This window comes from Carcharodon carcharias, chromosome 13 (genome assembly GCF_017639515.1).
Source record: "Carcharodon carcharias isolate sCarCar2 chromosome 13, sCarCar2.pri, whole genome shotgun sequence".
Classification (NCBI taxonomy): Eukaryota; Metazoa; Chordata; class Chondrichthyes; order Lamniformes; family Lamnidae; genus Carcharodon; species Carcharodon carcharias.
In genome coordinates this window covers 13,539,880-13,565,726 of record NC_054479.1, presented here as the reverse complement: position 1 = coordinate 13,565,726, position 25,847 = coordinate 13,539,880, and the positions used below count along the sequence as shown (strand labels likewise).

Genomic DNA, 25,847 nt, shown 5'->3' with positions numbered 1-25,847 from the left:
AGCTGGCACAGGCTGAAGAACTCAATGCTGGGGACAACTTAGCCATGGGGAACAGTGTCAAAGTACTCTATTTTGAATGAGCTAGGCTTCAATAGAACAATTGAAAAACTCTGGACTTACTGCGGGATACATACTAAGTTAGCTCTTCTGAACTGCAAATAATGAATTCAACTAATCAGATGAATTGGATAAAAGGACTCGTTTCACAACCCCCGAGGCTCAGCAGCTTCTGACTCCGCTGCTGAGTGACTATCTTCTGACAAGGAAAAATGGTGAGAAGGAAGAGATTGGGTTTGTCAATGAAAGAAATTCGGAAAGTCTCTTTATATATATATTCCAAGAAACGGAGAGAAAATTGTCAGCCAGATTTTCAAACAGCATATGTACTCCTCTTCATGTTGGCAATGAAAGATATTGTGAAAGGTACATAAGTTCATTTTGCAGATAGAAATATTTGAATATTTGTGAACCTTACACTGATTGAAAACATGGACCTTGAGAATGTTATGTGATGACTCATGTGCTTTGGGAATCCTTTGTTCTTTATTATCCAGCGTGTTCGGGGAATAGGTGTTGCTGGTTAGTTAAAAATATTGGGGGGGGAGGTGGTGGTGGTGGTGGTGTAGTGGTGTTGTCACTGGCCTGGTAATCCAGAGACCCAGGGTGATGCTCTGGTGACCCAGGTTCAAATCCCACCATGGCAGATGGTAGAATTTGAATTCAATGAAAATCTGGAATTAAAATTCTAATGATGACTATGCAACCATTGTTGATTGTCATACAAACCCATCTGGTTCACTAATGACCTTTAGGGTAGTTTGGCCTACATGTGACTCCAGACCCAGAGCAACATGGTTAATTCTTAAATGCCCCCTGAATTAGGGATAGGTATAATACAAGCTAGTGACACCCACACCCAATGGACAAATAAAAAATGCTGACAGGGTGCAGCAAGCATTTGTTGAGGCACAATAGCCAATAATTTAAGGTACAGAAAAAACTCAGCAGGTCTGACAGAGTTAACATATGACTCTTCTTTCAGAGTTTGCCAGACCTGCTGAGTATTTCCAGTATTTTCTGTTTTATTTCAGATTTCCAGCATCCGCAGTATTTTGCATTTACACCAATAATTTAATAATTTTGATGTAAAACCTAAGAGCAACTGAAGATTTACAGTCTATTATTATTAGTTCCTATTTAAAGAATGCATTACCTGAGCACCAAAGGGTAAGCGGCTGGTTGGTGGGGTGCTGGGAATCCATCCCATAGTTACAGTTAGGCTTTAGAGTTTGAGCCTTGTTTGCACTTGCCATCACACATTTTCTTGAAAGATGAGAGCAAGTGAGTCAAGAATGAAAATGCACCATCCCTATTCCAGCAATAGTTAACATCTGATGTAAGTCTTGAAGCAATTTTAAAAGTTCTATGCTTTGCTTGAATGAAGTGTAGTGCAAAGCTCTCAGAGATTAAGTGACATAAGGTTGGCATAATAATAATGAATTTAATAAATCTGAAGTCTGCTATCGAACAAAATTATAATTAATGGTTCAGCAAATTCAATGGTCTAATAGCAGCCCACGTAGATAAAAAATTTCTTTGAGTATTAGTTTGCATGTGGCTTAACTTACTCATCTGAAAGAAAATTAACTAGTTACATACAAGTCATAGGCGCACCAGAACATTGGCTTAAATCTGTGCTGGTACCAAATTATATTCAACGTTACTTGTGACGAATTATTCTGTTGATCAGCGGGGCACCAGCAGATTAGAAAAGTAGTTTGACATGGTCAGTCTTTCCCACAGCCAGCTCTTAATCAAAGAATGGCAAACAGTGGAATGTACTGGAAGAACCTAATCCCCAAGTCACTTACAACAGCACATTTAAAATCCCAACTCTCTAGCTTTCAGCCTTCACAACATTTCCTCATCTGTGCAACAGCAACTTCACCTCCACCTTCGAAGCCCTAATTCCCAGTAAAATCATTACTCTGTCTCTCTCTCTCAGCCTGGCCATTTACCCTGAGGCAGCCCTCAGCTCTGCTCCCTTAAATCCAAGGGATGCAAGTTTCAGTGGACATGGTGGACAACTGGTTTACCCATCCACCATCACATCTGGCCGGCCCACATAAAGCACGATTGGGTCCTGTTCTCATCTGCTAAAATTCCACGAAATTCCTGGATTATCCTGGAATGCTAAGATAACCCCCGTTTTTGTTTTATTTATTGCAACCCGTCTGCTTAAACCCCTTTCCCCGTCTCCTCCATCTTTACTTCCAATAATAAGTGTGAGGGGCCCATGACTTCTTTGTCACATATTGACACCATCAGACCAGCTGCCTCTGCCACATTCTTCCCTTCCACTAGCTCACGGGGCCAAACTCCCTATGAAGTTCCCCTCCTCCCTGGCTCTAGCCCTGAACCTGCCTCCTATCTCTCCTCATGACCTCTCCAAGCTCACATTATCCATGAGACCCACTTCCAGCTCTGCCTGCACCATTAGTCACCATGCTTTCAGTCACCTAGACCCTAAGCTCTGGATTCCCATCCCAAACCTCTCTGCTTCTCTATCTCAATTTCCTCCTTTAAGACACTCCTTAAAACATACCACTTTGAACAAGGTTTTGTCACCTGACCTAATATCTCTTTCTCGGGCTCAGAATGATATTTCGTTTTATAATGCCCCTGTGAAGCACCTTAGGACGTTTTAATACATTAAGAGCGCTGTTTAAATATCAGTTGCTGCGGTTGTTGTCCTTTTGTCCTGGGTTAGGGCTGTGGAACCATTCACCAGTGACCTTCAACACTGACCTGTCAAAGGTTGATGGGGCCAAAGGGATCCTAACATAAATAATAGTAGCAGGTGCCCTCTCCATTAACTGCTGCTTATTGGGCACCCCAGGAGTCCCTGCAACTTGCCAAAGGCAGCAGTTCCCAAACTGTGGGTCGTGACCCCAACTGGGGGGTCACAGAAACAGGGAATAGGGTTGTGAGCTCCCCCTCCTCCATGTCTGTGCCCCGCACCAGCACTGAGGCCCAGGTGGTATCTGGTCCAGCCCTTGCCCTGCTTGCCTCTCGGTCTCTCTCTCTCTCTCTCTGGGCCGTGGGCTGCTGCCTGTTTGTCGCTTCACTCATCTTGAAGCCCAGTCCTGACCACGATTCCAAAGGCAATGCTGATCTGTGGCCTGTTTTGAGCCCAACCCCATCACCCTGGTGTTGCGGTGCAATCGGGGCTCTGATATCAAGACCTTCAACCTGTGTGCCTGCAGCTTCCTCGCCAAGGTTCATGAGCTGGAGCAGATGTAGTCATGGACTAGTTTTTTTTTTATTCAATCACGGGATATGGGCTTCGCTGGCTGGACCAGCATTTATTGTCCATCCCTAGATGCCCTTGAGGGATGAGCATAATAAAATAATAACATTTTAAAACACAAATTTTCATATTTATATGATATATATGTTGATCTCTAGTAATTATATAGTGAATGTTGCTATGCTGCTTTATTGCTGTTTTGTTTTTGTTGACATCTGGGATCGTGTTAGTTTTCAAGTATTAAGCCAATGTTGTGTTGGAAAATAGTTTGGGAAACACTGGCCTAAGGGGAGGTGTCAGGGTCTTGCTTCCAGAAACATCGCGAGCTTTGGTCCATCAGCCTCAATTATAAGGATTTAAGAGGAAGGTTTGAAATGATCAAATTGTCAGGGGTCCAGGCCATGCCTGAAATCCACACTCCCAAGTTGGGCCATTAAATGGGCTTGTACACTTAGCTCCTGTTTAGTGTCTTCCACTGCAGTAATCTCCTGACTCTGATTATAGCTCCAACTGTGATCATCGCGCTGATTCATCGTGTGGCTTAAATCTCAGTGTCTCAGGGAATAACTCAATACAAAAGCATTTATCCCTGTTGTGTGAATCAAAAGCAGCCTTGTATTATGTTTTCAATTTGTAACAACTTGGATTTGTGTATTCCAGGGATTGGGTGGCCTAGCTGGTAAACTGTTCCTATATGAACACGTCCCCTGAGCAAGGCACTTGTCCTAAAGGTTCTAGTCTACATAGCTGCTAAATGTGTGCAGCCATTGGTGAGAATCCCAGGTCCAGTCAAGCAGAGGCTCTGGCCCTGACAAGCCTCCCCAGCAACCTCCAGGAAACCTGAATCAATATTCATGGCTCTTCTGTTGCATTCCCACTGGAACTATGTTGGGAATGTGCTGGAAGGACTGTGGGTTTTCATTCACACGGATCTTCGGAGTGTGGTAGAGGTAGGTTCAATTGAAGCATTCAAAAGGGCAATACTCTGTAGGGTAAGAAGGAAGAATGTGCAGAGTTACAGCGGGGGCAAGGCTGGAGAATGGAACAAGGTGAGCTGCTGAATCGGAGAGCCGGTGCAGACACGAGGAGGCAAAGGGCCTCCTGCACCGTAACAATCCTGTGATTCTCACCCATGGCTGTACCCGTTTAGCAGCTAGGTAGACTAGAACCTTTAGGACAAGTGCCTTGCTCAGGGGACGTGTTCATATAGGAACGGTTAACCAGTTGGAGCAACCAATCCCTGGACATCTGGAATCGTGTTAGTTTTCAAATATTAAGCCAACGTTGTGTTTGAAAATAGATTGGGAAACACTGGCCTAAGGGGAGGTGTCAGGGTCTTGCTTCCAGAAACATCGCGAGCTTTGGTCCATCAGCCTCAATTATAAGGATTTAAGAGGAAGGTTTGAAATGATCAAGTTGTCAGGGGTCCAGGCCATGCCTGAAGTCCACACTCCCAAGTTGGGCCCCGCATCACCATTAGATGGGCTCGTACACTTAGCTCCTGTTTAGTGTCTTCCACAACCCACAAATTACACAAACCCAAGTTGTTACAAGTTGAAAATAAAATACAAGCCTGCTTTTCAGTCACATAACCTGGATAAACGCTTTGGCATTGAGTTGATCCCTGTTGAGATTTAAGCCACATGATGAATCAGAGTGATGATCACAATGAAGTGCCACAGATATTTGATCATCACTATCACAGTTGGATATCGTCAGTTTGAAATGTTAGAAAGTACACCTTAAGCATAAATCAAGGTGGCAAAGCTCTTGGCAGCTAAAATTAAATTAAAAGACTTTTAAAATGTCAGATTTGATTATTTGGTTATTCAAAAAGTGAAGTAAATTAAGAAATACTTTGCACTTCCATCTGTTCCCACTTAGTAATCATCACTGCAAATTGGAAAGATGTTTTTTTTTAAAATACTGTTGTGTCTCAGGCCTACCTGCCTTTATTAAGCATGAATTTTAGAAGTCATTGACTCGGTTGCTGGATTGAACAACACACAAGTGGCAAATTCTACATTTATAACAGGCAGCTCATGCATCATTCATCGATTTCAGGAGACACATGGTGAATTTGCAGATTAAATAACTGTTTGATTGCCTATCTAGCAGTTCATAGTTATTTAGTGAGGCATGTGATCATGCAAATACGATTGGGCTTTAATTCAGCTCCTGACCATTAATAACCAATGTTGGTGGGGATAATTCATCCAAAGGCATGATACAAAGGACTTTGAGATTGAAGTGAGCGAATTGGTGAGTGTGAATTCCTTCCACAACCTCCAAGGTGTGTGGAGTAACCAGTTCTAGCACTTTGATGAAGTATTGTCTCACACTAGCAGTTGTCCATAAACTTGTTAAATGCAGAATGAAGTTTGGTGATGTTGTTGAATAGCTATGTTTTACATATGATAGTGACTGGCAGAAAAGACCGGCTGGTCCATCAAGCTTGCCGCGTACCCATGAAGCATGGAGCATCCTGACAAATTGCTTGCTACCCCACCCTGACTCCTCACCCTCCACTGCCCACCACCACCTCCCAACATCCACCATATAATGTCATGGAAGAGGAAAAGTAAGCTGTAAAAAAAAATACACACCACACAAGGCCAAGAAGATAGAAAAATGCTTCTCGGCCAAAGTTCCCACTAATTCCGCTTTGCTGTGTTGCATTTACTGACTGCCACACAGCATGCATGTGCGATTGCTGTGTGACCATTCACCTACGCAGCTTAGAGGGAAGACCATAACACCATAACATGTACGAGCAGAAGTAGGCCATTTGGCACATCGAGTCTGCTTGGCCATTCAATGAGATCATGGCTGACCTGATAATCCTCAACTCCACTTTCCTGCCTTTTCCCCATAACCATTGATTCTCCTGATTAAAAATCTATCTCGGTCTTGAATATACTTAATGACCCAGCCTCTACAGCCCTCTGCGGTAAAGAATTCAACAGACTAACTAAGAAATTCGTCCTCATCTCTGTTTAAAATGGGTGACCCCTTACTCTGAGATTATGCCCTCTGGTCCTAGACTCTCACACAAGGGGAAACAACCTCTCAGCATCTACCCTGTCAAGAGCCCTAAGAATCTTATATGTTTCAATAAGGTCGCCTCTCATTCTTCTAAACTCCAATGAGTGCAGGCCCAACCTACTCAACCTCTCCTCATAAGAAAATCCCTCCATTCCCAGGATCAAGCTAGTGAACCTTCTCTGGACTGTCTCCAATGCCAGTACATCTTTCCTTAGATAAGGGGACCAAAACTGTTCACAGTATTCTAAGTGTGGGGTCTAACTACTGCTTTGTATAGTTTTAACAAGACTTCCCTATATTTATACTCCATTCCCTTTGAAATAAAGGCCAACATTCCATTTGCCTTCCCTATTACCTGCTGGACTTGTATGCTAGCTTTTTGGGATTCATGCACAAGGACTCCAAAATCCCTCTGTGCAGAAGCTTTCTTCAGTCTTTCTCTGTTTAAATAATATTCAGCTCCTCTATTCCTCCTGCCAAAGTGCATAACCTCACATTTTCCCACACCTGTCACATTTTGGCCCACTCACTTAACCTGTCTATATCCCTCTGTAGACTCTTTCTGTCATCCTCACCACTTGCCTTCCCACCAATTTTTGTGTCATCCGAAAACTTGGTGATAGTACATTCACTTCCCTCATCCAACTCATTAATATATATTGTAAATAATTGTGGCCCCAGCACTGATCCCTGTGGCACTCCACTAGTTACAGGTTGCCATCCTGAAAATGCCCCCTGTATCCCAGCTGTCTGTTGTCTATTAGTTAGCCAATCCTCTATCCATGCTAATATACTACCCCCAACACCATTGGCTATTATCTTATTAAGTAACCTTATGGATGTTATCTTATCGAATGCCTTTTGGAAATCCAAATATATTACATCTACTGGTTTCCCTTTATCTATCCTGCTTGTTACCTTCTCAAAGGATTCTAATAAATTTGTCAAGCATGGTTTCCCCTCCATGAAGCTATGCTGACTCTGCTTGTTAGATTATGTAATTCTAAATGCTAAATTACATCCTTTATAATAGACACTAACATTTTCCCAATGGCAGATGTTAAGCTAACTGGCCTATAGTTACCTGTTTTTTTGTCTCCCTCCCTTTTTAAATAAAAGACGTTACATTGGCAGTTTCCAATCCTCTGGGAGTTTTCCAGAATCTAAGGACTCTTGGAAGATTATTACCAGTGCACCCATGACCTCTGCAGATATTTCCTTTAATATCCTAGGATGCAACCCATCAGGTCCAGGGGACTTATCCCTTAGCCCCATTAATTTCCTTGGTACTTTTTCTCTAGTGATGGTTATTGTATTTATTTCCTCCCCCGCTTTTGCCCCATGATAATTTAGTATTTTTGGCATACTATTAGCGCCTTTTACCGTGAAGACTGATGCAAAGTACTTATTCAACTTCGCTGCCATTTCCTGGTTCCCCATTATTATTTCCCCAGCCTCATTCTCAAAAGGGCCTCTATTGACTTTGGCCTCTCTCTTCATTTTATATATCTAAAGAAGCTCTTATTGTCCATTTTCCTATTACTTGCTTGTTTACACTCTAAGTTTATTTTCTCCCTCTTTATTTTTTTGGTTATCTGCTGTTGGTTTTTAAAACTTTCCCAATCCTCTGGCTCACCACTAATCTTTGTCACATTGTATGTTTTTTCTTTCACTTTGATACTATCCTTAACTTCCTTGGTTAACCATGGTTGGTTTATCCCTTTCCTACAATCCTCTTTCCTCACTGAGATATATCTTTGTTGTGAGTCATAAACACTTTCCTTAAACGTCTGCCATTGCTCATCAATCTTTGTTCATCATTGTTCATCCAAGTTGCTCTCTGATCCCCCTCAGGTGATTATTTTTATCTCAAATGATTCTTCAGAGACAAAAATGAAATCACAGAACGTCAGCACTATACCTTCCAAGATTGGAGCAGTAATCAGAGTGAGTGAAAACAATGTATAAGATCCCGCGAGACTACTTGACAAAGGTCAGGGAGTTCTCTTGTATCCTGACCAATATTTGTCCCTCAGTCAACACCACCAGAACAGGGCTTGCTCTTTACTAATTGGTTATCAAGTTTGCCAACTTGACACTGATGATGACACTTCCGAAGTACTTATTTGAAGTGAAGAGCTTCAAGATGACCTGACAGTGTGAAAAGCACCATATCAATGAAATATTCTTTATCAAAGATCATTGGATCATAGGAGCTTCTTAAAACAGGCAAATATTGAGCAAATTCTGACATTGTCTCGCGGAGAGCAGGAAATATTGGAAATGGATATTGTTCCTGGACCGTCTTATACGTCGCCTTGTGGGTGGCACTGGAGTTATTTGGGACAGGGTGCAAGCTTCAGATGGAGCAAAACTAAAGAAAGAAAAATTACTGAAAAAGTGGGCGTGAGAGAGAAATATTTTACTGTTCAGAATATTTGAGTGAATCATTGTTCCAAAATCCACACCGTATCTTAGTTTCCTGTAATAGTGATAAATTATTCGTAGAACTTTTCCACAACTCCATCCATGATAGCTTTATGAAAATTTAAAAATTTACGGAGGAGTTAAAGATCCCTGGAAAGATATTAATTGGAACTGCTTGAAGGGCTCAGGCCCATAATGCTGGGCACTACCAAGAGTGAACAGAACAGGAGAGAACATAAGGCACACTGAAATGTAGCTATTAGACTAGGTTCCAGGGCTGATGCAATCGTTAGGCAAACTACGCTGTTACCTCAAAATTGAGGGGCGGGTGGGGGGGGTGTTGTCGTGACAAAAGACGGAATGAAACTACATAAGTGTGGTAAAGTGAGGTACTCTTTCCCTTTAAGAGAATGCAAGTGTACTGATCATGTGGCAGCACTGACGAATCACTGTACAGTGTGGGCAACTGGGAACTGTAAATCTATTTCTGGAGGTTTCTGAGTGAGCACGTATGATCTGGTGCTCTGCCCTATATCTCAATAAACATCACTGTTTGTTCTTACATCAAGCTCTCCCTGTTATTGTTTGCAAGCAGCAATTAAGGAGAACAGAGGAAGGCATGCAATTGGAGTTCAGTTGGCCTTTGAACTCATTTACCCGAGACATAAAAATAAGTCACAGGCTTGACTTCAGCAGTGGGAATGAAAAGTCTAGATCTACAGATATACATCCACAAATACTGACATATACATATAGATTTTCATGAATTTACATTGCAGTCTTTCCCAAAATTTCATGTTATATTCCTCATTCTGTTTATGCGACTGTTTTACAAATTTGTGCATCTACATGACTATTCCAAAACTATGAACCAGTAAATAATATCAAAGAATGTACCTTGAACTAGCCCACTCTATCATAATAATTATTGTTTGTGTAAATTGTGCAAAAAAAAATCATCACATAACTGTTGCAGGAAAGATGGTAATACACCATGAGTCATATCACACATTGTAATGTACGAGAAGAGACGCACATATCCTGTGAAAATTGTTGAACAATAAGAATGTACAATCAGTATCATAATATTCTCCTTTTCCATGTAAAATAAATCTGTAATTATAAACGCAAGGTTTTTATTCATACTAATACATAATATTCATCTTCGAAAGTTAATTGTGGGGAGGAAGGCGCAAGGCTGAAGGTTCCCTTCGGGCCCTTAAAAGTCTTATACAGGCTACAGGTGCCGCTAAGCTCGAGTTAGAAAAGCTTGTAGGTTGTTAAAAAAAGGAAGACTGAAGACATCCTGGCAAAAAGAAAGTGAAGAGCAGCAGACAACGTTTTAATCTCAGCACAGGTTTGAGTCCGGCTTTAGTGTCAAATACCAAATTGGCAATAAGGTTTTGCCCTCTGATTGTTGGGACACTGTCTCTGGGTCCTTCCTCTCATTTTCTTTGGCAACTTACTGACCCCGACCATCACTTTGCCTCTTCACCCAGAAGGGAAAGTCAATTTGCATCGTTAACATCCCCACCATTGACTGGCCAACATAGAGTCATAACAGCACAAAAAGAAGTTGTTTGACCCATTGAGGTAGTGCTGGTTATGTGCAGAGCAGTTCATTTCATCCCATTCCCCTGCTCTATCCCCGTAGCACTGCAAGTTTATTTTCTTCAAGTGCCCATCCAATTTCCTGTTGAAATCGTTCATTGTCTCTGCTTCCACCACCCTCATAGGCAGTGAGTTCCAAATTATTACCACTCCCTGAGTAATAAAGTTCTTTCTCACATCCCCCCTGCATCTCTTGTCCAAACCTTTAAATCTGTGTCATAAAAGCAGAAGATGCTGGAAAAACTCAGCCGGTCTGGCAGCATATGTGGAGAGAGAAACACAGTTAATGTTTTGAGTCCATATGACTCTTCTTCAGAGCTGTAAGACTCTTTTTCAGAGCTTCTTCACAACTAGCTCTGAAGAAGAGTCATACAGACTAGAAACTTTAACGCTGTTTCTCTTTTCCACAGATGCTACCAGACCTGCTAGGTTTTTCCAGCATTTTCTGTTTTTATTTCAGATTTCTGGCATCTGGAGTATTTTGCTTTTATTTAAACCTGTGTTCCCTGGTCTTTGTACCATCAGCTAATGGGAACAGCTTTTCTTTGTCTACCTTATCTAAACCTGTCATAATCTATACACCTTTATCATCTCTCCCCTAAACCTCCTTTGCTCCAGGGAGAACAATTCCAGTCTCTCCAACCTAACATTGTAGCAAAAATCCCTCCTCCCTTGTACCATTCTGGTAAATCCCCTCTGCACCCTGTCATGGACTCTTACACTCTTCCTAAAGAGTGGTGACTAAAACTGGGTGCAATACTCCAGTTGTGGTCTAACAAGAGTTTTATAAAGGTTCAGTATAACTTCCCTGCTTTTGTATTCCATGCCCTCTATTGATCAAGGCCACATATACTTTGCAAACTTCACTCTCAATGTGGCATGCCACCTTCAAGGATCTAGGCGTATGAATCCCCCATGTCCCTCGGTCTCTGCACGTTCTTTCAAAAGGTCTGTATGGCCTCTCCCTATCCTTTCTGCCCAGATGCATCACTTCACACTTCTCTGTATGGAAAGCAGCAGGCCCTGCTTCTGCCAGGCTAGAATAATCCTGCCAATCTTTCACTAACCAGCAGCTTTAACTTTATCCTGGCAAAGCCTTCCCAATGAGATCATTCAGTTTAAATAACAGTTGTGTAGAATTACATACGCTGCCAGAAACAGGCCGTTTGGCCCAACTAGCCTATGACAGTGTTTATGCTGCACAAAAGTCTCCTTCCAACCTGTCAAGGTTTGCACCATCTAGTTTAGCAGCAGAATTGCTCATGTGAGGCTGAAGGAACAGCTGCCATCAATCCTTCTAAGGATGATGAAGCATGTTTCCCAACAAATTGTCATCATAGTTTATTATGGAAAGTCCATCAGCTTATACATTCAGTAATCCCAGCCGAGCCTACTGCTTGAATGTTATACTGTTTATATTCCCAAAATGTATCCACTCATTATCACTTTTGGCCACGGAATTCTTCACTACTCAGAAACAGTTATTGGTTATTCATGAAAATAGCATACTCCCTGACAGCCAGCTATTTACAAATCTCAGTTATCCAACTAGTTACCATGCATAGCAGCATCTACCAGTGCTGTCAAGAGAACTGAGAGCTACTTAGAGGCTGGCAATCAACAATAGTTTGTTCTCAAGCACAATTCTCTATCAAGCATTCACCAAGGCTCCTTAGACAGCACCTTCCAAACCCACAACCACTACCATCTAGAAGGATAAGGGCAGCTTTTAGATGGGAACACCACTACCAAGTCACTCGCCATCCTGACTTAGAAATATATTGCCGTTCCTTCACTGTCGCTGGGTCAAAATTCTGGAACTCCCTTCTTACCTACACCACATGGACTGTAGCAGTTCAAGAAGGCAGCTCACCACCATCTTCTCGAGGGCAATTAGGGATGGGCAATAAATGCTGGCCCAGCCAGCAACACCCACATCTCATGAATGAATTAAAAAACAATCCTCAGGACAATGCAAGGTGCTTTAGAGCAAATGGAGTACTTTTGAAATGTAGTCACTGTTGTAATGTAGGCAAGGCATGGGACAAATAGTCTATTTCTGTGCTGTAATTTCCATGTAAATTGGTAATAGGAAAAATGCAGCAGTCAATTTGTGGACAGCAAGCTCCCATAAACACCAATGTGATAATGATCAGATAATCTGTTTTTAGTGATGTCAGTTAATTATCAGCCAGGACACTGGGGAGAACTCCCCTGCTCTTCTTTGTAATAGTGTATCTGGATCTTTAATGTTCACTTGAGAGGGAAGACAGGGCGTTGGTTTAGCATCTCATCTGGAAGATGACACTTCCATCAGTGTAGCACCCCTCAGCACTGTACTGGAGTGCCATCCTAGAGTAGGGGTAGAAGTCTTTGGAGTGGGACTTGAATCTATGACACTCTGGCTTCAAGCCAAGAGTAGTACCACTGAGCCACATCTGCAGCTTTTTAACCTTTTACACCTTTGCTTCTCCTTCATCCTGTGCACTTGGCATGACTGCTTACCATCACATTGCTGCATGTTGTTTGAAATCTCTGCAGGAATTTTGGTTGCTAAACCGAAAGGGGATGGATTTCAGGATCAGACACAATCTGAGTTAGGAGCAATCAGGAAATATTGTGCTCAGCCAATTACTTTCCATTAAATGAATGAGAAATTGTAGGCCGCAGGCTTATGCTTCCCAACCATGCGCTTCCAACAAAGGCTGAGACTGCCTGAATGTGGCATCACCCTTAAAACACCTTGAACCCAATCAATACTATCTGGCGAGCCAGACTAATGTTTAGCTATTGATGATACTGAAGATACCTGAGATCAGGTGTCAGGAAATAGAGATAGTTTAAATAAGTTATATTGGTATCCGTAGGTGTTGGGAACGAGTTTTAGTTTTAAAAGTTTAAGTTTGATTTGTATTTGTGTGTGTGTGTGTGTGTGTGTGTGTGTGTGTGTGCATTAAGAAAGGTCAAATTGAGTTTTAGTTTCACTTTATAAGGGTGCTTGCATTTCCAATGAGGAGTTTTATGACTCCTAAAGAGAAAGTAAACAAAAAGGGTAGAAGAATTGGAATGGTGCCTGGTAACAGAGGACTAGAGAGACAGCCCCCTTCCATAGACACAGAGAAGGAAAAAGAAAACCAGTTTGATTTGGAAGCAGTTGGAGTTCAGCTAGTTTGGAAGACAGATGGAAAACTGAAGCCACCTAGAAGTCAGAGCAGTCGAAGCAGTAGCAGGAGCACAGTGGAGAAAACCTGGGGGTGAACAGCACCAGCAGAGCTTCTCAATAAAAGCCTGAGGGTCAAAGCCCAGATCGAGCTAGTTGGAGCAGCAGCTAACCCCAACAGGAACCACACTAGAGTTCAAAAAGGCTAAACGAAAGTGATGTCAGCGTAAAGCAGAGAGCTGATTGGTAGGTAGTGGGTAAGTTATTTTTCTCCATTTTAAACATACATTAAATAAGGTCTGGCTTAATTTTAAAAAAAAAAACTTAAATAATTTTCTACTTAGCTTAAATTTAGGGTAAGAATATTTTAACTAAATGTATGGCATGGGAGCTCAGTCCCATGTGCTGCATGGCCTGCAGAATGTGGGAATTCTTAGACGCTCCTGGCAGTCTGGATGACCACCTCTGCAGGAAGTGCCACCAGTTTCACCAGCTTGAGCGCCGGGTTTCAGATCTTGAGCGTCAGCTGGAGGCACAGCAGTTGTATCCACGAGACTGAGAGTTAGGTGGACAGCACGTTTTTAGACACGGTCACCCCGCAGAAGAAGGGAGACAGACAGGTGGTCAGGAAAGATCCAGAGTGCATCTCAGTCAAGAACAGTTTTGCTGTGTTGGAAAATGGTGAGAGTGACACTTCCTCTGGGGAGTGTAGCCAGAACCCAGCTGCACAAGTGGGGAGGAGAAAGAGAGGAATAGTGGTGGGAGACTCAATAGTGAGGGGATCAGACAGGCGTTTCTGCGGCTGCAGACATGACTCCAGGATGGTATGCTGCCTCCCTGGGGCCAGGGTCAAGGATGTCACTGAATGGCCACAGAGCATTCTGAAGGGGGAGGGTGAACAGTCAGAGATCTTGGTTCACATTGGCACCAATGACATAGGTAGAAAGAGGGATGAGGTCCTGCAAAAATAATTTAGGGAACTAGGTAGCAGATGGAAAAACAGGACCTCAAAGGTTATAATGTCTAGATTACCCCCGGTGCCACGTGCTAATGAGCATAAAAATAGGCGGAGAGAGCAGATGAATGCGTGGCTAAAAAGTTGATGCGGGAGGGAGGGCTTTAGATTCCTGGATCACTGCGTCCGTTTCTGGGGAAGGTGGGACCTGTACAAGTCCGACAGGTCACAACTGAACCCAAATGGGACCAAAGTCCTTGCGGGGTGGGTTTGCTAGTGCTGTTGGTGGAGGTTTAAACTAATTTGGCTGGGGGATGGGATACGGAGTGGAGGTATAGTTAGGGGATGATGTACAGACATGTATAGAAGATAAACCAAGTCAGTCTGGAAGGCAGAGCTTATATAGTCAAGTTAAGTCACAAGGGAGTATGACAAGGCTGGATGGCATTTGTTTTAATGCAAGGTGTCTTGCGAGTAAGGCAGATGAGTTGAGGGTGTTGATTAACACGTGGGGATATGATACCACTGCTGTCACGGAGACATGGTTGAGGGAGGGTCAGGACTGGCAGCTCAATATTCCAGGGTATAGAATCTTGAGGTGAGACGGAGTGGAGGTGGGGGGGCAGCAGTGGGGCTGTAAAAGAGGAGGTGGGGTTGCCACATTTATCAAGGAGTCAATTACTGCAATAAGGAGGGTGATATCTTAGAAGGTTCCTTAAATGTGGCCATATGAGTAGAACTTAAAAACAAAAAGGGGGCAATCACATTGCTGGGAGTGCACCACAGACCCCAAACAGTCAGGGAGAGATAGAAGGGCAGATACGCAGGCAAATCTCAGAGAAGTGTAAAAACATTAGGGTAATAATAGTAGGGGATTAACTAGGATAGACAAAGTGTGAAAGGCTTAGAGGGAGCGTAATACTTAAAATGTATCCAGGAGAGCATTTTAAGCCAGCACATGGAAAGTCCTACAAGACTGGACCTAGTTTTAGGGAACAAAGCCAGGCAAGTAGTAGAAGTGTCAGTGGGAGAGCATTTCAGTAATAGTGACCATAAATCAGTAAGATTTAAAGTAGTATGAAAAAAGACAGAGATGGACTGGAGATAAAGGCCAGGATTTTCCCCTCAGCGATTTGGGGGCGGGGCCGGCTCTCTGAGGGGAAAATGATGCATGATGACATTGGGAGGAACCCCCAACATCATCCCGATCCCTTTAAATATTCACGAAGGTGGGCAGACAGCGAAATCAGCTGTCCGCCCGCCGACCTGTCAATGGACAATTGAGGCCAGTGACAGGCTAATTAACATTATTAAACACCCTGCCCGGCCAACCTTAAGGCTGTCGGGCAGGCCAGGAGTCCCAGCGGGCTGCAGATTATTAATGAAACTTCATCCACGGCAGGATGAAGTTTCATGTTAGTTTTTTAAAACTTTAATAAATTTTATGTGTTTATTATTATCATGTCCCATCTCGTGTGACATTGTCACATGAGGGGGACATGTTAATAATTTTAATATTTATCTATTTTTAGAGTTTACTTACCTCTCATGAATCTCCCTGAGACAGCACTTTGCCTCAGGGAGCAGTGCGCTCTTTCACCCACATGTGCAAGAGAGCGCACTTTGACAGATGGGGATTCCCTCCCCCGACCCCCCCGGCACAGGAAGTGCATAGCACTTCCTGTCGGGCTGCCCGCTGGGCGGGCCTTCATTGGCTCGCCCATTCAAAATGGCGGCGGGCCCCGTTTCAGCCGTAGGGTTCGGCTGTCCACCCACCGCCAAGCCGGTGGGGCCCGCTTGCCCATCGAGGTAAGAATTCTGCTCAAAGGTTCTGAATTGGGGGAAGGCTGATTTTAAGACAGTAAGACAGGATCTGGCCAAAGTGGACTGGGAGCAGCTACTTGTAGGAAAATCTACATCAGAGCAGTGGGAGTCATTCAAAAATGAAACAGTGAGCAGGGCCAACATGTTCTCGTAAAGGTGAAGGGTGGGACCAACAAGCCCAGAGAACCTGGATGTCAAGGGATGTACAGGATTGGATAAGGGAAAAAGAGGGAAGCTTGTGGAGGTTAGCGAGGGCTCAAAACAGCAGAAGCTCTAGAGACAGTGCAGGGAGTTACTTAAAACAGAAGTTAGGAGAGCGAAGAGAGGGCATGAAAAAACACTGGCGGGTAAAATAGAGGAAATTCCAAGGCATGTTATAAATATATTAGGGGCAAGAGGATAACCAGGAAAGAGTAGGGCCCCTTAGAGACCAAAGTGGCAATATGTGTGAGGAGCTGGAAGATGTAGATGAGGTATTAAATGAATACTTTGCATCTGTATTCACTATAGAGAAGGACGATGTAGGTATAGAGTCAGGGAGAGGGACTGTAATCTACTTGAACAAATTAGCATTGAGAGGGAGGAAGTATTAGCCATTATAGCAGGCTTAAAAGTGGGTAAACCCCCAGGCTAAGATGAGATGTATCCCAGGCTGCTATGTGAGGCAAGAGAGGAGATTGTAGGGCCTCTGACATTAATTTTCAAATCCTCTGTGGCTACAAGAGAGGTGCCAGATGACTGGAGCACACCATCTGGTGTCATTATACAAGAAGGGTGGTAGGGATAAACCAGGGAACTATAGGCCAGTGAGTCTAACATCAGTGGTAGGGAAACTTTTGGGAAACTTCCTGAGGGACAGGATTAATCTCCACTTGGAGAAGCAAAGATTAATCAAGGATAGTCAGCAAGGCTTTGTCGGGGGAGATCATATCTAATAAATTTGATTGAATTTTATAAGAAGGTAACTAGGTGTACAGATGAGGGTAGTGCAGTTGATGTAGTCTACAAGGACTTCAGTAAGGCTTTTGACAAGGTCTTGCATGGAAGCCTAGTCAAGACAATAAGAGCCATGGGATTCAGGGCAATTTGGCAAATTGGATCCAAAATTGGCTTAGTGGCAGGAGGCAGAGGTTGTTTTTGTGACTGGAAGCCTATGTCCAGTGGCACACCACAGGGTTTGGTGCTGGGCCCTTTTTTGTTTCTAGTGTACATTAACAATCGAGACATGAATGTAGGAGGTATGATCAGCAAATTTGCAGATGACACGAAAATGGGTGGTGTGGTAAATAGCGAGGAGAAAAGCCTTAGACTATAGGACGATATGGACGTGTTGGACGGGAGCAAAACAGTGGCAAATAGAATTTAATCCTGAAAAGTGTGAGGTGATGCATTTTGGGAGGACTAACAAGGCAAGGGAGTACACGATGAATGGTAGGACCCCAGGAAGTACAGAGGATCAGAGAGACCTTGTTGTGTATGCCCATAGAGCTTTAAAGGCAGCAGGACAGGTCGATTATGTGGTTAAGAAGTCATATGGGATACCTGCCCTTATTAGTCGAGGCATTGTTTACAAAAGCAGGGAGGTTATGTTGGGGCTGTATAAAGCATTAGTTAGGCCACATCTGGAGAACTGTGTGCAGCTCTGGTCATCACACTATAGGAAGGATGTAATTGCACTGGAGAGGGTGCAGAGGAGATTCACCAGGACGTTGCCTGGGGGGGCTGGAGCATTTCAGCTATGAATAGAGGCTGGATAGGCTGGGGTTGTTTTCCATCGAGCAAACAAGGCTGAAAGGGGTACCTGATTGAGGTGTACAAAATTATGAGGGGCATAGATAGGGTAGATAGTCAAGAGGTCAATAACCAGGGGCATAGATTTAAGGTAAAGGGCAGGAGGTTTAGAGGGGATTTATGGAAAACATTTCTCACCCAGAAGGTATATCGAATTCAGTAAAGGGTGGTAGAAGTGGGAACCTTCACAACATTGAAGAAGTATTTAGTTGAATACTTCAAGTGGCATAGCATTCAAGGCTATGGGCCAAGTGCTGGAAAATAGGATTAGAGTAGATAGAGCTTGATGGCCAGCACTGACACGATGGGCTGAAGGGCCTGTTTCTGTGCTGTAAAACTCTATGATCAGGCGGACTTGGCGGGGACAAGCAGGAACAGTCAGGAAGCCGAGCACTGCCCGCGATGGGAGTCAGACTGCGATTTCACACTGGCGGGCCAATTAAAACCCACCCAGCCTGAAATGCCTGTGTGAGTTGGGAGGGGGAAGGAAGGTGAGCGGGGGAACTTCACACATGCACGCAGGTGAGGGCAGGAGAAGCTCCCTGAGGCACAGAACTGCCTCAGGGAGATGAAGATTTTAAGAAATAAAAATAAAGATTTTTAAAAATGTTACAAAGCATGTCGCTTCATGTGACTCTGCCACATGAGCAGGGACATGCTATTAATGAAAAGTTAAATTTTTTATTTTACTTTTAATTATTGTTGGAAACTTTGTCCTGTCCGTGGATGAGGTTCCCTAAAAAATGCAAAGGCCACTTGGCCTTTTCGCCTGCCCGCCAGCCATAAGCTTGGACGGGCAGCGAAAAGTTCCATTTAATTGGGACTTTAATGGCCTTAATCGGCCTGTTAATTGGTGGTGGGTGCACTGCCTATGCATACCCGCTGACTGAAATGTCGCACGAGTGCCCGATCACATCGGGTTGCTCGCCCAACTTCATCGCGCGTCATATTACGCTCGTTTGGGTCAGGCATGCGCCTGTCCAACAAAGTAAAAATTCTGTCCTATGACTCTATGGAAGAGACAGATAGTCGATCCTAAGCTAAGAACAATCCAAAAAATCCAGGGCAGTGGAAGAGGGAAAGTCCAAAGACCTTCTAATCAAATGAAGGACAGGAAGATGGAAAACATCCTGTTAAGTGAAGTTAAGAGTGAGGGGCAGAGAGAAAGGCTCCAAGCTTCAAGTTTAGAGCTTCAAGCTGCAGAAAGCAGATTTAAAGCGAGAACAGCTTGCAGGTGACTAGAAAGTCCAAAGGTACAACGAAACTTCTGTAACTCTTTGCTATGGGCATGTGAAGCAGTGGTGCACTGTTGATGGCTGAGTCAGTGAGAGAGAGTGTGTGGGAGACAGATTGAATGCATGTGATGATCCAGGGAGAGAAACATCAGAAGGAGAGTTCAAAACCCTGGAGGTGGACCCTGGCGGAAGGCGTTTGAGAGAAAGCATTGGTTTGGGAGAAGATTCCAAGGTGAGGTCTTGGAGAGTGGAGATTGGAAACCCTCAAGTGAAAGATGGAGTTCAGTGAGACCGGTTGGCTTGTGGTGGGACAAGCGTCTGGGGGGGAGTTGAGGAGAGACTCATAGCATCTGGGTGAGGTGGCATCTGTCACTTGGTTTCAGAGTGTGGTGTGTCTAACCACAGGGTGCCTATTGGTACATGGACTGTGTACTTACTGTGAGCATTAGAATATAAGATAGCTTTTGTAACCTGTGTTATCCTTACAAACCCATATATATCTGTAAAGGTATAATTGTGGGTGAATGAGTTTTGTAATATGGTTCATCTTTTCTTGTTGAATAAATGTTTTCTTCTTTTGTTATAAGTTCATCAGCTGACTCCTGTGACTCTGTTCAGTAGCTACTCTCCACGTATCTAAACAACTAAATAAAAGTTAGGGTTCCACCCTGGGATCAGGCTGGTCCAGGGGTAATCTCAGATGGGATCGTAAGACTGGTCAAAGTCTCCATGAAAGACAACTTGCTGCTCGGATCAGGAAAACAATTGGCCAGCATTTAATAATGGAGGTTGTAGCGATAGACACTTTTGGAGTTTTCTTTAAGAATCAAGGAAAAATGTTTGCATAACTTTTTCTCAGAAGATTTAGTAAGTGAACCATTGCACAGTAGGGTAGATTGAACATGATCCATGGCAGGAAGCTTTCTGGCTCTCTTTTACACTCCTTAATTGTGAAAGAACATGTACAATACCTTATCCTCAGAATAATTTGCAGAGAATAGATTGCCTTCAAAGTGCAGTTACTATTATTATGGAGAGAAGCACAGCAGCCAATTGACGCACAACAGCCCACACATACTAAGTGAACAAGTGACCAATTAATCTGCTTGTGCCTTATATTGATTAAGAGAGAGAAATATTGGCCTGGATAACAAAGATCTTTGCTCTTCGGTTAGTGTCATGGGTTTTTTTTTACACCAGCCTGATAAGGCAGACGGGGCCTTGGTTGAATATCTCATTTGCAATACTCTGGTTGAAGAATTTAGTTGGGTAGTGTTTATTATACTTGCAGATGCGGAGATTTAGAAAGGGAAGTATCAAAATAAGGATAGGAGCTATGGGCAGAATATTGCCGCTGGCGTGCGGGGGTGATATGAGATGATGCCGGGCGTGTGTCCTGACGTCATTTCGATATTGCATTCGGCGGGCGGGTGCTGGAGGTGGCTGTGAGCTCGCCAAACTGTCAACGGCCTATTAGGGCCATTAAGAAGGCAATTTACCTTATTAACCCCACTGCCGGCAAGTGGTGAGCCCAAGTGGCCTTCGCCTTTTCCGGGAAACCTCATCCTTAATTGGCTGCCCCGCGTAAAATGGCAGCTTGCCAATCGGCTCCGCGCCCGCCCCCTGTCCCCGCCCACCATAGGTAAGATTCTACCCCATGACTTGAAGATGGGGAGAGAACTCTATACAAGCATATAAAGAATGTCGGACAGCAAGAGAGCCTGGTCCACCGAGCCTGTGGCCAACTATTGCAACACCTTGTGTATCACAATATAAATGTTCTCCACCCACCACCCCCTCCCCCCAACTCCCCCAAAGCCATGTGATCCCCCAGAAGACGCAAGAAGCTAGATAAAATTAAAATACTGCAGATGCTGGAAATCTGAGATAAAAACAGAAAATGCTGGGAACTGCTCGGAAGAAGAGTCATGTTGGACTTGAAATGTTAACGCTGGGCGAAATTTTACGGCAGCGGGATTTTACGTTCCCGCTGAAGCCAACGGAGTTTAGACTGTCTCGCCGCATTTAACGGCGCCGTCCCCATCCCCGTTCCGACGGGGGCCATCAAATTGCGGCCTCTGCTTCTCTCCCGACGGATGCTGTCACACCTGCTGAGTTTTCCCAGCATTTTCTGTTTTTACTCAAGCTCGATAAAAAAAAAAGGACTCGTTTGGGGCGTGGTGTTGGGGGGAGTTGTGGGGGGGTGGGGGGAAGTCTGGAAGATTCCTCCCTGACTGCTCCCCCACCACTGTACTACCCCACCCCACCGCCCTCCCCTTTCACCCTCAATCCCATGATCAGAAGTAGCCTAGGTGGGGCCCCAATAACCCTACATGGTAGCAACCTTTTGTACAAAGTAATCCCAGCCCCAGCCTGAAGCAGGGCTCGCTTCAACTTGAAGGAATGAATGTTTCGTCCTGGTCCAATCGTCCCCTTCTAATGCCAGCTCTATCTGGAGACTGTGCTCAGTCTTATTGATTTCTACCCCATGATTTGGCAATAACCATCCTCAGGCTTTAGCTTAGGTTCACTTGTATTCATTTAAAAGCAACCTCATTAAAGTTAGCCCGGTTGCTGACAAATCTATTGGCATCTTAAAGGCAACGCGCCTGACAAAGGAATGGACTAATTTAACTGAATCAATAAACAAACTGGAAATCTTGAGGGGCCATGCGGGCTGGATCTTACTCAGTATAATGCTTATTGGAAAGCTGCCATGGGACATGAGGACTGGGAAGCCAAAGCCTTTTATTTATGGAGGCAATGTCCCTTTAACTATTAACTTCACTTTCTGTGGTGGTTCAATCCCAACGTGGCATCGCTTAATCGCTGCTTGATTTATCTTGTCTTCTCCTGTATTTTCAGTTTTTAATGGTGTCTGCTATTATGGCTCTTGTTCCTTTAACTAGTGCCTACAGTTAAAGTTTTTTTTATATTAAGCTGTTCGTATATTAAACGCATGTATTTTTCACACCAGTCATTTCAGTTTTCGATTATTTCACAAGATACATGTCCACTGTGAGTGCAAAATGCTTATTTTTATACAGAGAAATCAAATAGGAGCTATTACAATGCTACAGGGCAATTTTAGCACTGGTATCATAATACATCAAAGGAAGACTGAGCAATTTATACTTATTAGGATCGTAAAATATGTCAGTTTGTACTATACCATAAAGTGTTTTTACAAGTCCAACTTGATTATTTCAAAGCCATGCACCAACATATAAACTCTTAGGTGAGAATCTTTGGCTCGGTGACCGGGGGACGAGGCCCACTCGCTGAGGTGTAAAATTACGCATGGTGATGTCGGGCGTGCGTCCCAACATCACTGCGCGTCATTTAGATTTTCAGTTCGGCCACCGCGCAACCAAGTTGGCTGAGCGCCCGCCGAACTGTCAAAGGCCTGTTAAGGCCATTTAACTAACAATTAAAATAATTACCGGAACTGCCCGTCCAACCTTAAGGTTGGCGGTGGGGGTGGGGGGGGGGGGGGGAGGGGTGCGGTGGGGGGAGGGGGGCAGGTGAAGAGCCCAGGCGGCCTTCACATTTTTCATGGAACCTCATCCACGGGTGGGATGAGGTTCCACGAATGATTTTAAATTTTCTCAAAATTTTTTATCGAAATTAATGCACATGGCCCAGCTCATGTGACAGTTTCACCTGAGGGGACATGTCATAAAAATTTTTTCAACACTTGATTGAATTGTTAGAGCTTAAAACTAATCCCCCTGAGGCAGCTCCGTGCCTCAGGGAGATTTCTGCGCTCTTTCACATGCATGTGCTAAAGAGCGTGCTCCCGACTCAGGGAACTAACCCCCCCACACCCACCCCCCCCCCACCCCCCACCCCCACCCCCACACAGGGAGCGTTCAGCGCTTCCGGGAGTGTGTCACGCTGGGCCGGTCTTAATTGGCCCATCCACATAAAATGGCGGCGCAGACCGGATTGGCTCATGCCCTCCCCCTCACAACCCCTCCAGTGGGGGGGGGGATAATTCTACCCTTGCAGTTTACTTATATACATAATGGGCCATGTTTTATCATAATCTTCCTCTAGCTTCTCATCCAGAGTGCTATAAAACTGAAATAAGCCCATACCTGCAAACTGACTAGATCGGTCTAGATATCAGAGAATTTCCACCGCAGATTCATTACAACATTGGAACTACGGTGGTTGCTGGTTGTCCTTTCATGTCTTGCATCTGAGTCTGAACCATTCCAGATTGCTGGCATATAAAAAAACCCCCAAAAAATCAAAGGGCTTGTATTGCCATAACACCTTATCACATCTCTCTCATGGCCAAAAGGCCTGTTGGCTGAGGGTTAGTTGTCGCCCAAGGCACTGGGAGAATTTCCAAGTTTTTCTTCGAATAATGGCACGACATCTATTCTGTTCATGTGATCATGCAGGCAGGATATCTCATTTAATATCTCATCTGAAAAATGGCTCCTCCAACACTGCAGCATTCTTTCAGTAACAGCATGGTAGTCCCAGAATGGGGCTTGACCCACAGCCTTCTGACTGAGCGATGAGAGCGCTATGTCTGAAGAGAAAAGGGTCAGAAGATCCCCTGTTGGTTCAGCACAGAAATGCCAATTGCTATTGTGCAGCGAAGACATACAGACCTCAAGGATGCCAGGGTTAATGGCTGGTCCACATTTTGACTTAGCTAATCTCAGTCAAGGTGGCGGTTAACAGTTAAAGAGTTTGGCTCAACAGGGTGGAGTAAGGTTGAGAGAAGCCACAGGTTCAGCAACTCCAGCTGGAAAGAGTAAAGTGAACCAATCTTCAACGGGATGTTGATCTTCTATGATCAAACAGCCTCATTACACTCGATGACTGGACTGACATATGAAGAATAGCCACTTGGGTAGAGTGGTGCTGGCACATGTGAGTCAGTACAAGATGCAAGGAGGGAGCTGGACAGTGTACTTGTCCTGTGCTTGTCCTGTGGGCCGAGGGAATTTAACTGAACGATCTTTCTGTGTTCCTACAGTCTTATTGTCCTTTGTTTAAAATCAAATTCAAATTAAATGTTATAAATCCACCAGAGTGTCTTATAGAGGAAACATTCAGTGTCCATATTTAGCTGAAAATGGTGATGTCTATTTCCTGTTTTTTTACCCTCCCTTCCCCTTAGGTTTTAAGGGAGAAAGAGACCATTGGAAAAGTGGCCGATCGATCTGTATAAAAACACACGAGAGTGGCAAGAAGGAAATTGAATTGTTCAGTGCTGCAATCCTGCTTATTCGGAACCCATACAAAGCTCTAATGGCCGAATTCAACCGGAAATATGGAGGACATATCGGCTTTGCTTCTGAAGCTCACTGGCAAGGCAAAGGTATGATCGACGGTGTTATTGTTTTTTTGCTTGTCCTAAGACTGAAGGCCATCAGTAGAGAGGATTAGAGTGTTGGCTCCACCTCATGGTTCAGGTCAAGGTTGAGGACCCATAGTGTAGGACCAGTACCGAACAAGAAAGGAAGACTTGTGCTTATATAACACTTTTCTCAACCACTGGACGTCTCAAAGTACTTTACAGCCAAGAAAGTACTTTTGAAGTGTAGTCACTGTTGTGATTTAGGGAACACGGCAGCCAATTTGCGCACAGCAAGCTCCCACAAGCAGCAATGTGATAATAGCCAGATGATCTGTTTTTGGGATGCTGACTGAGGGACACCGGGGAGAACTCCCCTGCTCATCTTTGAAATAACAGGATCTTTTACACCCACCTGAGCAGGCAGATGGGAGTTTGGCCTGACGTCTATGCTGGACTATCAGCTTTGATTTTTGTGCTCAAGCCTTGCAATGGTTGAAGCTAAGGTTGTTAAGAGTAAACGAAGGCAATTTCCATTTGTGTATCACCTTTCACGCAATGAAACAAAATTTGACACTGAGCTGCATTAAGAGGATATCAGCACAGGTAAGGTAGCTTTCAGGAGCATCTTAAAGGAGGAGAGAAAGGTAGAGAGGTGAAGAGGGTTAGGTGGCAAATTTTGGAACTTGTATAGGGCCTTGGCAATGAAGGTATGGCCACCAGTGATTGAGCGATGAGAATTGCGGATGCTTAGGAGACCAGAATTAGAGGGCAAAGTGAACTCAGAGGATTGGAGAGCCAAGTTACAGAGAGAGTGAGGAAGGAGGCCTTGGAGGGATTTGAAAGCAAAGATGAAACGTTTCACAATCATGATATTGACAGAGTGGGAGCCAGGGTAAGTCAGAAAGCGACGAGGACATGAGGCCCAGCTTGGAATTCAAAAGCCTGAAGGTGGTGAGGTCCCTCTCACTATTGATACAGAGACAGGAAGTGATCAGCTTTAGTTCTTTTCTGGTAAAACAGATTTCAATATCTCCTGGAGTCATTCAATATTTATTGATTTGTTATTTCAGTTCATACTGCAGTGGAGAATTACATCAAAAGGATAAGTTAAAAATCACGCTGATTAAAAGTAAGATTTCGATGATCCCCATTGCTTCAGCCACTGA

The 25,847-nt window shown here is 44.0% G+C and overlaps 1 protein-coding gene across 2 annotated transcripts in view; it reads left to right on the top strand.

Moving 5' to 3' along the window:
* The window catches only part of wscd2 (WSC domain containing 2), a 300,323-nt gene that overhangs the window by 216,151 nt on the left and 58,325 nt on the right, over positions 1–25,847 (top strand). For both annotated transcript variants that reach the window (XM_041201991.1, XM_041201992.1), the window contains exon 7: positions 24,502–24,702. In XM_041201991.1, the coding sequence (XP_041057925.1) occupies positions 24,502–24,702 (201 nt within the window). The remainder of the gene's footprint in view (positions 1–24,501; positions 24,703–25,847) is intronic.